The sequence below is a fragment of the Vicugna pacos genome, chromosome 2, assembly GCF_048564905.1.
Source record: "Vicugna pacos chromosome 2, VicPac4, whole genome shotgun sequence".
NCBI lineage: Eukaryota > Metazoa > Chordata > Mammalia > Artiodactyla > Camelidae > Vicugna > Vicugna pacos.
The window spans coordinates 11,918,444-11,934,221 of NC_132988.1; the positions used below are offsets into that span (position 1 = coordinate 11,918,444).

Sequence of the window (15,778 nt, forward strand, 5' to 3'; positions counted from 1 at the left end):
CTCTGAGAGAACTGTGAGCTCCCTGAGAACTGGCTTCCCCAGCACGGGACCCCTGTCCCCAACCAGAAAGAGTTCCAAGTCCCAGAGAGGAGGAGGCAACGTCACCAGGGGCTGCCCAGAGCTCCCGACCCCTGGACTGTCTGAGGTGAGGGACGTGAGTTTTAAAATCCCACTATTCTTTATACTAGAAATCTGTACTGTAGGTTTCTCTGTTTCTTTCCAATACCCTCCCAAGATCCAGGGCCAGCTATGGCTCTGCACTCTGTCCTGAGGACATCCCACCAGGGGAAGGGGGATTGCTGGTGAGCTGTCATCAGTGAAATAGTCCTTTATCTCCATGACATCAACCAGGTGGCAACGCTTCCAAAAGTCTTTTTTTTCCCCAAACCCTTTCATTAAGTCAACAGCCAAATCACATGACAGAAGGAAAAAGTGACTTACATGATAGGAAAGGACTCCGTATGAGGAGGTATTAATAAATAAAGAACTTTCAATGCTTCCTTCTTCAGTGGGTAAGAAAATAATTCTGAAGGAGGTTCTCCCCATTGCAGGAATTACCTGGAAGAAAGGGACCTCATTAGCCACCTAGAACGGCCCCTCTGTGACAAACTATCTGTCACAGACTTTCTTTTTGACGATTCCTGTTGCCAGATAATTGCAGGTTCCCGCACCCTTGATTGTATAAATGAATTCATGTATCATGAATCCCTGAGGCTGTCCGAACAGACCAACACCTAACTATCTAAGAGAAAATATCAAAGTGCACACCACGGACTTACGGCAAGAGAGCTCTCACCCCGGGTGGCGGTCACGTGCCTCACACCATTCCTCCACCCTCCTCTTCCTCTCCCCCGTGTTCAAGGGCCTGTGTGGGACACAGTCCTACCTCCACTTAAGCAAAGAGAGGCACCGATGGACAAACGTGTGGATATTTCATAAAAGTCAAGGACTGTGGGGAGGGTATAGCTCAAGTGGTAGAGCCCATGCTTAGCATGCACAAGGTACTAGGTTCAATCCCCAGTACCTCCTCTAAAAATTGGTAAATAAATAAACCTAATTACCTCCCCCCCCAAAAAAAAACAAAAGCAAAAAAAAATTTTTTTAAGTCAAGGACAGTGTTTATCTGGGCAGACTGTCATAAACAAAACACTGGGCTCCCCCTTATACCACATCCTCAGTCCCAGTACCTAAAAAAGACAAAGTGTCTATTTTACTCTGTCTATCAGAAAATATATAAATAAACCCAGCTAGTAATTAGGATGTTCATTAAAAGTTAAAGACCTAGGGGGTAGGGGTATAGCTCAGTGGTAGAGTATACGCTTAGCATGTGTGACGTCCTGGGTTCAATTCCCAGTACCTCCATTAAAAAAACAAAAATTAAAGACCCGAATTAAATTGAATTACTAAAATTAAAACTATTAGGAGATCAGTTTTGAGCTCTGTGTTCCAGTGCAAATGGCCCCTTAGCTTCATAAGGGGCCATTCACTCCCTCTCAGTCCTATATTTAGAAAAGAGTCCTAACCATCTTAATGAGCCAGGTGAAGAGGTCACCACTGTAAACTTGTACTAGTTACTAAATGCTTCAGCATTTGCAGTCATTATAAGTCAAGTAATGTTAAGTTTCTTTAAGCATGAAAAAGTCATATTGAACAGACACACATTACTACCGCATTTAAACCCTTCAAACTTTTTTCCCCCATGTAGCTATCAAGAGCCACCTAAATTCTGAATCTGAACAACTGAAAAAATAAATGCTCAAGCAAACACACAGAAGGAAAGAGTTTGGGTAGCAGGAAAAGGGGAGACCGGGAGCAGAAAGTGAAAACTTCAGGCCAAGGAAAGCAAGAAAATCTGGCTGCCAGCCATAGCATAGTTTCCACAGGAACATCCACACTCACCCTGCAGTGAACGGGAGGCACGTGGAAATGTCCTGCGGTTGTAAACACGGAATTCACCACCACCTCGCTCTCCCTGCTAGGGTTATACGCATAGAGGATCTTTGCTACAGGGTGTCCCAGGAATCTGGGAGGGGAACAAGGAGAAAATGCAAGGTGTTGCATGGTTAAATAAAATTAAATTAAATAAAATCATCCATCCATCCATCCATCCATCCATCCACACATACATACATACAGTCATATACACATGCATACATACATATATATAGTCTAAACCCAGAAAGCTATTGATATTCATTACAAAATTAAAAGCAACAATTAGTCCAAAATTTTTTTAATTCTTTTTTTAATAAGACACTTAAGCCACCCCACTGGAGCACCCCAATGATTTTTATATTGGAAGAATTCAATCCAGTTAGGCCATTAAATACTTGTTTAAAAAAAAAAAAACACCTAGTGGGAACTAGGTACTTGTCTGACATGTGTCTCTAATTCAAATGAAAATATGTTTCAGATAAGAAACTATACTCATAGAAAAAGCCAATTTTCTGAGAGTTTGTTCTCTAAGCAATAAAATTAAAGAGACTTTTGGGGGGAATGGATTTTAAATGGCAAAGAGATTTAAGTCTCATAAAAGGAAAGCTTCATTGTGAAAGACCATTTTCTTCCTCAAAGAATGAAAATTCTGTGGCTCTTTCTAGCAGTGGCTCTTATGCATTTAAATCGTGAGTCTTTCAGGAAACCCTGCTGAAAGCTTTGGCTCTTCTCTCCCCAAATATACACACAAAAGTTTTATACTTACGCCCATAACTTTCCATGACCCTCAGAGTAAGCAACTCTGCTGTGCAGCAAACACACTAAGAGATGGAGACCTTGCTGCTGATTCTTTTCAGCCGGGCTCTCCATTCACAAGGTGGGCTCCAACAAAGGAACCCCAGGAGGAAAGGGGCCGGCTTCCGGCCCACCTACCTGGAGCTACCTGCAATGTTTCCTGGAATCATTTACTCTGAATCCTGCTGCTCAATACCAAATTCACTCTAGTTCAACCACGTTGTAATAAACAGAGAGCCAGCAAAAACTTCACTTAAGTCATCTCTCCAGTTTTAACACCCTCAGTGGCAGAGTTCCAAAGAGACAGTTTTCATTAGTATGGCCTGGAAATACTAGATTCTAAATTCAGCAAAAATTCATCTACCTTCTGTTCACATTTCTCTGCCTTTATTCCAACTTCTGACATTAAGAATGTGTGCTTTAGCACATTTGACTGTCCTTTATGATTGGATTATCGCATTCTGTTGATTCTTATTTTGTGGTTGGCCTTATTCCTTTGATAACTATGCAAGTTTAAAAAGCTAAAGCTCTAAACTGTTCTTAGAAACAGTGATCAGTACACATATGTAAACTAAAAAAAATGCGCAGTATACTGTATATATGTATTTACATGCAATATATTGTATATGTGTAGTCAAATTATAACAAGTCTACCTAATAAAACTGAAAAATGAAAAAAAAAGAAAGTATGCTTTAGGAAAAATCAAATGTGTGTTGCTTCTCTTATATTCAATGGGATTTCTAAAATGCTGTTTGTTTTTTTTTATGGAGGTACTGGGGATGGAACCGAGGATCTCGCATGCTAGGCATGCACTCTACCACTGAGCTCGACCCTCCCGTCTAAAATGCTGTGTTATTGCCATCAAATCCTTAAAATTTTTCTTTCAGCTTGTCCTCCTACTTTTAATCACAAGTCTTAACTGAAGGCTTAATAGGTCCAAAATGTATTTTATAAAATAAGTCCTTTACAGTCAGTTATAAATACACAGCAGTGTGATTAAAATCTTGATTTTTTAGAGCATTCTTAAATAATACAACTAAAAATTTCATACTATCATAAGCATCAAGGGTCACCTGAGAAAGCCCTTTCTCACAAGTACCGGGCTCCCAACTGCCTTTTCCCTCAATTAAATTAAATATGTAAGAACTTCCATGATTTTGGGTGAATAGCTGAAAGCTATTTATTATTATTAATACTTATCATCAAAGCTTTTATCTCCTTCATAAAGTTGAAACACAAGATTTTTTAGTTTCAAATGATACAAATGTCTCCCAGAGCAAAACATCAAAAAACAAGGCTGCAAAACTGCCATGTTACACAGCCCAGTGGCGGCGTCCGCCAGAAGCCTCAGCAGACCTCACAGAGAATGCTGGCTGAAACCTACTGACCACTGTGCTATTTTTAGTCTATTTTTTTTAAATTCTATTTTTAAAAGTGTTATGAGGATAAGAATTTCCTTCACTAGTGACAACTGGAAGATATTCTCTTAATTTAATACTACAAAAGAATGATGAAAATTTCTTGTGAATGATTAGCACTTTTAATCTCAGGACCAGCAGAATATTAACCCTTAAAATAAGCCCTCAGAAGTAGGCAGAGGGCAACTGAAGAACATGATCCTGGTTCTCCAACCCAGAGGAAGACCAAAGCTCTGAGAAGGGTGAGGTATGCTCAAGGTCAACATCAAAATAAACAATAGCAAAGCCTGAACTAGGGCAGTGAAGTGATCCGGAGAACGCTCTGGTTAAAGTGCGTATCTAATGCCTGTAAATTAGACCATTTGTTAGAAGTAAGATGAAACTCGAGTAATTTTAAATGTGTTCTGATTTAGACTATAGTTTGTTATTATCTAGATTTTTTTAACATCAGCAAATATAATTTATTCACATAACTATATCCTGGATCTCAATTACAAGAAAAACAGCATGGTGTCTGCTTGCTTAGAAATCGGGTTTGTCCTGCCACTTGTAGTGAAATGACCTTTGGAAAAATGCACTATTTCTCAGCAACAAATAGACGAGCATCTGTAGTACACGCTCAAACACACAGATATTTGGAAATGATACACACATACTCAGTAGCCCCTCTCTCTCTCTCAACACCTGCCTCCACCATCCTTCCAGGACTGATATAAGACCCAGCCCACAAGTGACAAGTTGTACTTTGGAAACTATGAACTACTACATCAACAAAACTGAATTGCCCAAAGGTGACTCAAGTCTAAAACTTAGTAACCTTTTCAAATCCAGACGTTAAATACTCCTTTTCAACAGGCTTCCAGCTACCAGAAATTGAAATACAGAGCTAATTAACATACCTAGCTCATACATACATACACACATGGACATTGTTTGCAGGATTTTTATATTACTGAAGAGTAAATATACTACAGACAGCTGGCATCCCATGAATTGGAACTGTATCCTAGTCTAAGGAGACTCACTGCTCTCCATCTTATTACATCTACCAATCTGTAATATGCAAAGAAGGTCCTGCATCAAAATTTCCTTTACAATATTTTTCACAAAAGCAAAGGGCTCTCTTAAAATTTGAAATCAATGACGCCGTACTATATATTCAGCTTCTAATAAAGTTTCTTTACCAAAGAGTAAAAATATAAAAATTCAAAAACAAAAAAGCAGACACCTAGAATCTTGTAGAGTCAGAAAGCTTCCTTCACACTTTTCTCTCTTCCTTTTACAGGCTCTCCTGAAAGAGCTCAACAATGTACTTTTAAATTTAAAATTCATTATCCTTTACTGCAGCTCTCATCTTTTGATGATCAGAAGGAACCGGAAAGAAGGAAGTCCAGATGAATAAAGGAGAGCACACCAGGAGACCACCGCTAACACAGCCCAGATGCTCTCCTGTCACCATGGTTACATAACTCTTCTTGTGACTCAGAAAAGTTCTTCATCAAACTGATGTTCCAGGCTGCTAAAACCAGCAGGGTTTTTACACCTGAAACACTCTGTGACTTCCACCCTCTGAAACTCAACTAACGTGAAACTGTATCCACTCAATGCAGCACCATTCTGCATGCAGGGAGTCTAACACTTTAAGGCTTCAACTTCATCACAACCAACACCAGTCTGTCAGTCCCCTCTTCTGCACTGCTTCATCCTCCTCCTCCTTAACTGCTCCGAGTTCCCAGGTCAGTCCTCAGCTGGCTCTCAGATCATAGCCCCTTCACGTCATGGTCCTCAGTAAGACGTACTGTGAGTCATTACCGCTTATACGCCGTCTTCCGCCCTTGTTTCCAGAATCTCAGTCATAATAACTAATTTGCACAATTTTGAATCTTGAGGGACAGCAAGCAGTAAATATGAGTGAATAAATGAATCCAGTTTTTTAAAAATTCAGAAACTATCACTATGTAGAGTTTTTCATTACAAAATAACCTGATTTGTTTCAGAACAAGGACTTATTTCTTAAATTATAAGGTACATTTATTAAAAACTAAAGAAAGGACTAACACAATCCTTACACTCTCCTCTTCACAGAAATGTTCCTTTTAACAAGTTGTAGGACGAATATCTCTTGATAGTATCAATATACTTATAATATATTTAACATCACAAATATTTAAAAGATATCCAAAATCAAACAATGCAAATAGTAAATTACTAAAAATGATAAGGAAAAGATACTTACTGAATCCCAAAATCTAGAACTGATGGCTGAAAATGTAAGCCCTTTCCACTAAATAGCTTGTCTGAGAAGCTAAAAAAAAGAAAAGAAAAGAAGCAATTAAACTTATTGTAGTTTTAAAATTCGAATGCAGAGTTAAGAGGATATACTTAGGCAATGCCTCTCGTGAGGTATAATTTTACTCCCTTATAGATGAGTCTGAATTAGAATTTAAATGTGAAAGTTGAATTATTAGAAGTCAAATACAGCTGCAAAAATTTAAGATACTCTTAGATTATGGTCAGTATCACTTCATACCAAATATACCGATTCTGTAAGCATTCAGATACAAATGAAGATAGATTTAATTTTCATAGACTTCATTTCTGGATGAATTCAGACAACATATCTATTCTCACCAACCCCAAATCAAGAAAAGACATCCAAGTAAGGGGGTTTTGGGTAGAGAGGGTTGGAGAGGGAGGGAACTTGGGCCTCTGAATTTGTTAGACTAGTTGTAACACAGAAAGCACAGGAAACACAGCCAGGCTCGCTCCTGAAGGTTGAACCCATCACCAGGTCTTTATTTTTAAGATTAACCATCACATAAAATCTCACAGGACAGGTCATATTTTCAGTAGTTATTTATCATAATGATGATTTCACTTTCCTTCAGAATCAGAAGCCACAAGTTAACATACCAAAAAACACATAAAGATGACACACTAAAAAAAAATGAGTTATAACAACACAGAAGCATACTTAAAGACATAAAATATGAAATACATATAAATATATAACATTTATAAAGTACAAGGATGTGTGTGTCTATCAAGAAACTATCAACTGTCATATGACATTTTAAAAGCCACATACTCCAAAAACATTTGACTGGAGAAGCTCCTAAATGTAGCCTGTATAACTGCTTTCAAAGCAAGTCTGCCAGAACAGTCCTTCCATCTGTTCCTCCAACAAAGTAGCCCTCTGCTGAGTACAGTTCAGAGGCTGGTTCACAAGTAGACATCTGAGTGTCAATCCCGCCAGGCTATAGACGCTTTGTGACCTTCAGCAAGCCCCTCTCCCATTTTTCTTGAAGGTGCAAACAGTACGGAGACCAGAGAACCCCATTCCAAACTCCTCATCTCATAGGAAGTATCCTGGCTGTACACTTTTCTTCCTCCCTCCACTCTTCTGCCTCTAAGCTCCCTTCTTCCATCCTCCTTCCTAAGCATCCTTTCTCTGTTATCTTCCATTCATATCGCCTTTATTCTATCTCCAGCATTAACTGTATTAATAATAAGGGTGACAGCTCAGGCTCCGTCTGCCTCTCCTGCCAACCTCTTCACTTGTGACCAGCTTGGGCAGATAAGAGGTCTGCCATGTACTCAAACCCCAAAAGGCCAGGACTAAGTCCCTGACTTGCCTGCAAAACAAAAAGGCCACTCACACACCCAGTGGCCTCCAGAAATGTTTTGAATTGCCACAGGAGGCCATGGACGTAAAGAGCTGCCAGCATCAGATGCACGCAGCCACCCCCACTCCAGACCCAGCTGGCCGGGGCTCAGCATTCCAGAGGAAAAAGAAAACAGGCGACCTCACCTGCCAAAAATCATCTTAGAAAAGTCAGGCTGCTGCTACAGGAGGAAGGAAAATAATTACGGACAGTCTTCTTCCTGCCTTGTGTCCTGAAAGTGGATTTATCGTCAGATTTCACACACAACTTCTGAATGAAGATGAGGTTTGGAGGATTTAAGTGATTCACCCAAGATTACGTAATAGCTACTCAGAGGCAGAGCCGAAATTCCACCGCAGACGTGTCCAGGTCAGAAACCTGAGCCCGGGGTGTTCAGGCCTATCCAAGTTCACACGACCTACCCAAGGAACCAAGGATGTCTCGCCTGCAGGGAGAGAGCTTCAGAGATCAGGTGCAAAGCCACCACTTTCTACTCCTGCGTGGGCCTGTCACTCAACTTCTCAAAAGTCTCAGCCTTACTGTCTGTAAGATGAAGATGACAACAGTACCCTCTCTATAGTCACCATGAGGTTAAAACGAAATAACAAGGCCTTTGCCTCATGCCTGGCACATAGTTAAGCGCAATAAATATTAGGTCATGTTACTAAGAGGACGGTGCTCATCTAACAGGAAAAGCAGTGGGAACAGATCCAGGAGCCAACGGAGCCCGGAGTCAGAGCTGACCTCGGGATTTAAAGCTCCCAAGTGGGGTAGCAGTAATTACCTCTGAATAGAACAAATGAAACCTGGCCTGGCTCATACCGTAACAGACTTTTCTAAGTCCTACAATCAGGAAGTATCACACACCCAAAGAAAATCGGGCATTTAAGGCCCAACCTAAGGGAGAAAGTGTAGCTTGGTGGTAGAGCTCATGGCTACGTGCATGAGGTCCTGGGTTCAATCCCCAGTACTGCCATTAAATAAATACATAAATAAATGTAATTACCTCCCCCACAATAAAAAAAAAATTAAACAAATCAGATTAAGGTCCAACCTAAAGCAATAAGGTAGAAATAGCTGGAATTTCTCTTACTGCAAAGAGACTCTATTTTGACCTCACAATGGAGAAATAAAACCATGTCAATATTTCTTCCTAAAAGCCATAAAACAGATTCATCTTTTCTCACTAGTCAGTTTCTATTCACTTGACAATTTGGAAACTAGATCAAGTTACACAAGGAGATTTAACACCACTCTCTAAGTTTAAAAGTAAGTTCTCATAGATAAAACCATGTTAGATACAGGTGTAGACATGGAGAGTTCTCACACACATACACGACCTCAAGCACTGGTTAAAGACCAAAGAGGGAAAAAGCAGCGAACTGCCGAAATTTCGTCAAGCACAGACATCAGCAATTCTCCTCAAACATCAGGGCTAGCGAGGAAACTTCACTGTGTTTAAAAGATGCCAACGCTTTCATTCCTAAATCCCACAACGTCGAAAAAAATAACTTAAGCCTCAAGAGCTACAGAAATAAAAAGATAAAATGTCTCCCCCTTTCCCCTTTCCCTCCAGAGTCAGCATTAACCTCTTCACATGTGCATCCTTAATAATACGGATGATTCTTTTGCATCAAAGTCCAGCTGGCCTCTTTCACTCAGAGTCCCCACAACTGCCATAAAATGAACACGTGCATCTTGTAAAGATAAATTATAAATTCATACCACATATTTCTAATCTTCACCCTTTCCCCATCTGCAAGATAATTATAAGGAAAAGTCTTTTAGTAAAAGAGAGAAGCAAGAGGGGCCATTTTGCTTTTGTAACAGGACTAGGCAGGCACAGGAACAGGGCATGGAAGTGCCAGTGATCTGGGCTGAGGCATCTCAGTTATATGGACCCCATCCCACACCCACTCAGCCCTTATTCTGAAGACGCCCACCTTCTGCCAAGAGCTGCACCTTCCTTCGGCAGCAGGACATACGGACAAGGAACTCCACACACACTTTTGTGAAAGAATATCTTTGCCTAAGGCTACCTGACTTATTTTATTTTTAACTTTTGCCATCGTTTTTTCCTCTATATACCAAAGAAACACACTTCGAAAAAGCAGCTAATACAAACAAGAGGAAAGAAACCAGAAGACCCCGGCTCAGGTCCCAGCCATGAGCCCTGGCATGGGACACAAGGCTTCGGTTCCCTCTTCGGCAAACTGAACGGGTTGGACTGGGTGCCTCCGAGATCCTTAAAAACGTGCTAGGAAGTCCGGTCCTTCTTCCGAAGCAAATTAAATCCATCTGCCGATATCAGGTACACCCTTTAAAAAACTTCAGTCCAGTAACGTAGATATAAAAATGAATTAACTATCACCAACCGTTCTGGCCATTCACAAATGTTATGTGACCAAAACACATCATTTTCAACGCGGTGCTCCACCTCTTGGGAGTGAGCAACAGGGCCCGGGGCTCCGGACCCAGCCCGGCAGCTCTGGGCCACTCAGGAAGGGAGGTCAGGGGAGCGGCCGGCTCAGGAAGAGTTGCCCCTCAAGATGATCATCCAGACAAGGCTCGTGTGCCAATGCGCAAAACTCAAAGATCAAGAGAGTTCAAAGAGGGGAGAGAAGAAATCTACCCAAAAGAATCAGGAAAGGCATCAAGGGCTGGGACTCAACAGACAGCTTCCCCAAGTGGAAATGGAACGGAGGTGCTTCCAGCAAAGCTAACAGCGTGAGGGAAGATGCAACGGCTGAGGGTGCAGGAGCCACACTGGGAGAACAACTTCTGAGCACCTGGTAGTGTGGAGCACAGAGCCAAGAAGGCGGTGTGAGCGGTGCAGAAAGGAGGGCAGCCCCAGACAGCAGTGCCGCTACCCGGGAGGCACTCCTGGACCACGGGGACCGGGAACAGTGGCAAAGCTAGATGTGCGCCCTATCACTCCGTGAAGCAAGTCTCCTGTGCCGTGGGTCTGTGCTGGACCTTTTCACGGTAAACCTACAGGTCTACCTAGCTTCTGGAAAACACTGCTGTTTCAGGACAGGACTGCAGAGGCTGCCATCCTTGCCAAACAGGTGGGAGACAACTTCACGGTGACCACCGACAGGAAGGGTGGGACTGCCTGATTTTCCATATTCCTAAATGGACTGGTTTTCATCTGTTTCTCAAAGCCCCAACATCCACAGCTAGCTGCCTTTTATATCTAAACTCTTTCAGCACCCCGGGGGAAGCAGCACGTTTTGGCTTTTTTGTTTGTTTGTTTGTTTGTTTTTAATTTTTAAGGTTAAGACAATGGTTTCAGCCACTGGATGAGGGCAAAAAGGTTGCAGGAACAAGAGGAAAGATTTCCCACCCATTTCACAAACCCTCTCTGCCTCAGGAAGGTAACAAAGTAGACCACACCAAAATGATGCTCCTGTCTAGACTATTCAAGGAAAGATATGTTATGCTAATGAGCTACTTACTGGGCTGTTCTCCTTAGAGTCAGAGAAGGTGAGGCACCTTGAAGAGACCTGGAGACTCCCAAAGGTAGGGACTGTTAACCCCCTTGGACCTTGAGCAGGAAACAGGTGTTTCTAGGACTCAGTTGCTATTCCCAGGGAATTTGGGCTTTTTGACTTTTAATTTTAAAAAATGCTTCTCCCCAAAAGTTTATTGAGAGGAAAAAAATGTGAAACACACAATCTACTTAAGTTAGAAATGTCATTCTTCCCAGTAAATCAACCACTTGCAAAGAACCACTTAAAAATGGATGCAGAAACCAGTCTTTTTCCCCACTAAATTCCTACAGAGGGGCAAAACGTCATTTGGTACAATAGGATTTTCCCACTTTCTTCTACTCACAGAAAGCGTCTGGCTTCAAAGTCAAAGCCAAGCCAAGTACTTGGAGCAATACCAACAACGGACTGTTGGAGGCTCTCTCGCCAACAAGACATTTGGGGTTTCAGCCACTTAGCAAGCGGATGGCCAAGCCCTCCCAGGCCAAGACAAACGTCCTCCACACCAGTCTGTCCCCTGAGTTGCTGATGACCTTCTTCACCCACAGAGGAGGTGTTCTTTTCCCTTCAAGGTGACCCCGACCGCCCCTTAATGCATGGGTCCTGGGCTGATTCCAGGGCCTCAGAGCCGCTTCCTGCCCTCCCCAGGATTTCCACCATCTCCTTACCAGCACTGTCTTTCTCCTCCACTTACACACCTGAAACTCACGGCCCCTTACTTGAGAAGACCCCCTGATGGTCCCTACCTGCTTCAAGCCCTCTTCTTCCCTTTGCAGCCCAACTGCCCATGAAAGTACCAATGACAGCAAGCACATTTATTGAGCACTTACAGTGTACTGGATGCTGCGCCAAGCCCTTGACCATCCCACATAATCCCACACACCCTGTGAATGTTATTACTATCCCACTTCCACACACAAGGACATAGACGCGTTGAGAGCTTGAACAACTTGCCAAAGCCCACTCAGCGGCCAGGTAGCTGAACGGGACCACGATGTGTGTTCAGAGCCCCTCCCCTGCGCTGCCTCCCACCCCACTTCCCTCTGGCATCCTGCCCCTCCCACAACCAGGACTGCTCTTGCTGAGGTCACCGATGATAACAAGCTGTGATGTCGAGGGCTGAGCTCAGTTAATCTCTCCACCAGCTACCCTCTCCTGAAGTGCCCTCCCTTGGTTTCTAGGAAATATAGTCCAGTCTTCCTCCCCGCTCTGCGGCCGCTCCTGCCCTCCGTGAAGGTCCTCCCCTCTGCTCACCTGTACCAGGTCACCCTCTCTTTCCAGCCAATTGCACTCACCCCCTAGGCTCAAGGGGCACCCATCACCAAGAGAGTGGTGCTTTCCTATACAAACATCTGGATTTTTTTGGCTGTCTAGCACGTAAGCTTCCTTACCACATTCACAGATTGCCCACAGTTACCCCGTCTGGGTTGTGAAAAGATCATTTACAAGTGACCCCTGAACACCGGCTAGCATTTTGCAGCTCCGCCCCTACACGGTGTAAAGTCTGTGCATAACTACAGTCCAGCCCTCGGGATGCCCGCCGCATCCGCGGTTCCCTACCCACAAATTCAACCAACTGCAGGTCTTGTCATCCGTATTTACAGGAAAAAAATCGCATTTATGTGGACCCATGCAGCTCCAACCCGTGTTGTTGAAGGGTCCACTGTACCAATTTTAGCAGCCTGGCCAGCACCCTAGCTGCAGGCGTATGACCCAGACTTAGCCTGAGTCACTTGCCTGAGGCAGGGCACCAGGAGGTGATGCCACAAGGAGGGCCGGAGGTGGAGACTGGCTCTGGGGGTGATAACCACAGCCACCAGAAGCAGGGTGAGAGCGGCAGGGGCGGGAGTCTCCTTGGCAGCCTCCTTCCACGGCACGGTTTGGCTGTGGTTCTAGCTGCTAAGTCCCCTTTTGGCTTGTTTGTTTTCTGAGCCTGGTTCTTAAGTCTTCCTCGAGATTCTGTGCGCTGCCCAACATCTTTTCAATAAATTCCTTTTCTGCTTAAATCAGCCAGAGTTGGTTCCTGTGGTCTGACTGATTCATTCCCCAAGCCTGTGCATCTGCGGCCTGGACACCTCTGCTGAGCTTCAGACTTGTGTTTCCATCTGAACCAGATGCCACCCGGCAGACGGTCCACGGGCACCTCCAGATGGAACCCAAGACGGAGCTGGGCATCGGACTTAGTCTCCCCATCAGCTCACAGCATTGTCTCCCCAACTTGGTGAGTGACAGCCACCCTGTCCACCGGGAGCCCTGTTGAGACCCTGACTCTACCTTTTTTAGCTCCACGTGCAGCCAATGCTGAGGGCTATCCTGGGACCTGACACACTGATACCACGCAAATCAGCTTCCACCTTCTAGTCTCACTAGCAGGACCTTACATTCAAAAGGCATTACATTTGCCCTTTAAAGAATATATTATTACATTTACACATTTAATCACACCACAGTCCATACGCCATTAAGACCTCCTTTAGTTAAGTGGTTAAATACCCTTGTAAAAACCTATAAAAGAAAAGGCCAGTAATTATGCTAATGTTTCCTAACACCCATCCAGCGTTCTCTTTACTGCAATGCATGGCTTCTTATGGTTTAAGATGTAACATCTTTTCCTAGACTCTGCTATATGTTAAAACAATTAAATATGATTTTGAAATCTGCAAAATACAAAATGCATTCCGCACCACCATTCAGCTCTAGGGCAAGTCAGCATGAAACAGTAATTCAGTATTAGACATCTCTAGCGATATTCATCTTGGCCAGATGCTGCCCATGGGAAAGAGGAAGCCAAAGCAGAAACTCACACAGACGATAAATGAATGGGGAGACAGGGTATAAAGGCCTTTCCTCCCCAGTCATAGGTAAGCAAAACAAGTTTGTGCAATACTGTAGCTATGTTTAGAAAAGCAATTTTGAGTTTCCAAAGTGCCCATATAAATTTAGATATTAGTTCTGTGAACATAAACAAGTTGGGTTTTTTTCAACTGAACTATAGAGCATTTACAATATTGCATCAGTTTCAGGTGTACAGCAAAGTGATTCAGTTATACAGATACACGTGTGTGTGTGTATATGTATTTCTTCAGATTCTTTTCCATTATAGATTATTACAAGATTTGAAGAGCTCCCTGTGGTCTACAGGAAACCCTTGTTGTTTATTTTACATATAGTAGTGTGTATCTGTTAATCCCATGCTCCTGATTTATCCCTCTCCCACTCCTTTCCCCTTTTGTAATCATAACAGAAAAGAATTCACAGACACAGAGAACAAGCTGTTTTCTAACGATCATCTCTGAGCCTCCAAGCAACTCTGCAGATAAATATACTCGTACTGTAAGAGCAACAATGCCAAATCCCACTGACGTTCACTCCTTCTCTCTACCTGCATTAGACGTTACTGCAGCCAAGGCAGTTTGACCCAAGAGTCCGAAGAAGAATGAGAGACCAGCTAACTTTCACGGGCTGACAGTCCCACCAGGACACAAAGTGGAACAAAGTCCAGAAGAGGGAAAGATGGTGTGGAGCCGGTTCAGAAAAGCTTTCTGAAAGAGGTGGCACTGGAGTAGGGTCAACAGGCCGGAGATGCTGTCTTTAGGTAAAAACAGAGGAAGAAGTTCCAGACAAGGGGAAAAGACAAACAAAGGCATATGGGCTGCAGGAAGGTTGGTAACATAAGAATGGAAGTACAAACGGTAATTTCTTGGAGTTTCTTGGTAGGATGAAAGAATAAACCTATACAACTTCCCGGCCCAGAACATGTTAATTCAAACACAATGAACTGGTTGATGTTTTAATCCCAATGTGAGCAAGTATATCGAAACACTCTTTAGGCAATTACAAAGAATATTAGCAATACTGTTGGAAAAAATCTAATGAAAAACGCCTAAGCTTTTTAAGTGTCCCTCGAAGGCCAGCCTCGTGCCCCACTGGCCGTGGGGCCTGAAGCCTGGGCGGGCTGGGAAGAACACAGTGGCTACTAGCCTTGCACGACAGCAACTTGTGTGTCCAGGGCACTCCTGCTCCTCGGACTCCCTGGACTGCATGTCACTATTCAACAAGCTCAAGTCTTCTCCCTTTAAATGTAGTTTGGTGCAGTCTTTATGGAAAACAGTATGAAGATTCCTTAAAAAACTAAGCATAGACTTGCCCTATGATCCAGCAATCCCACTCCTGGGCATATATCCAGAGGAAACTAATTTGAAAAGATGTATGCACCCCAGTGTTTGTAACAGCACTGTATACAATAGCCAAGACATGGAAACAAGCTAAACGTCCATCAACAGATGACTGGATAAAGAAGCTGTGGTATATTTATACAGTGGAATACTACTCAGACATAAAAAAGAATAAAATAATGCCATTTGTGACAACATGGATGGACCTGAAAATCGTCATTCTAAGTGAAGTAAGCCAGAAAGAGAAAGAAAAATAACCCTATGATATTACTTATATGTGGAATCTTTAGAAAGGACA

General features: G+C 42.9%; 1 protein-coding gene across 2 annotated transcripts in view; it reads right to left on the reverse strand.

Moving 5' to 3' along the window:
• TMEM131L (transmembrane 131 like) overlaps positions 1–15,778 on the reverse strand; it is a 159,179-nt gene that overhangs the window by 76,434 nt on the left and 66,967 nt on the right. For both annotated transcript variants that reach the window (XM_072975396.1, XM_072975392.1), the window contains exons 4-6: positions 6,386–6,454; positions 1,900–2,023; positions 442–558 (exon numbers count right to left, since the gene is read on the reverse strand). In XM_072975396.1, coding sequence (XP_072831497.1) covers positions 442–558; positions 1,900–2,023; positions 6,386–6,454 — 310 coding nt within the window. The remainder of the gene's footprint in view (positions 1–441; positions 559–1,899; positions 2,024–6,385; positions 6,455–15,778) is intronic.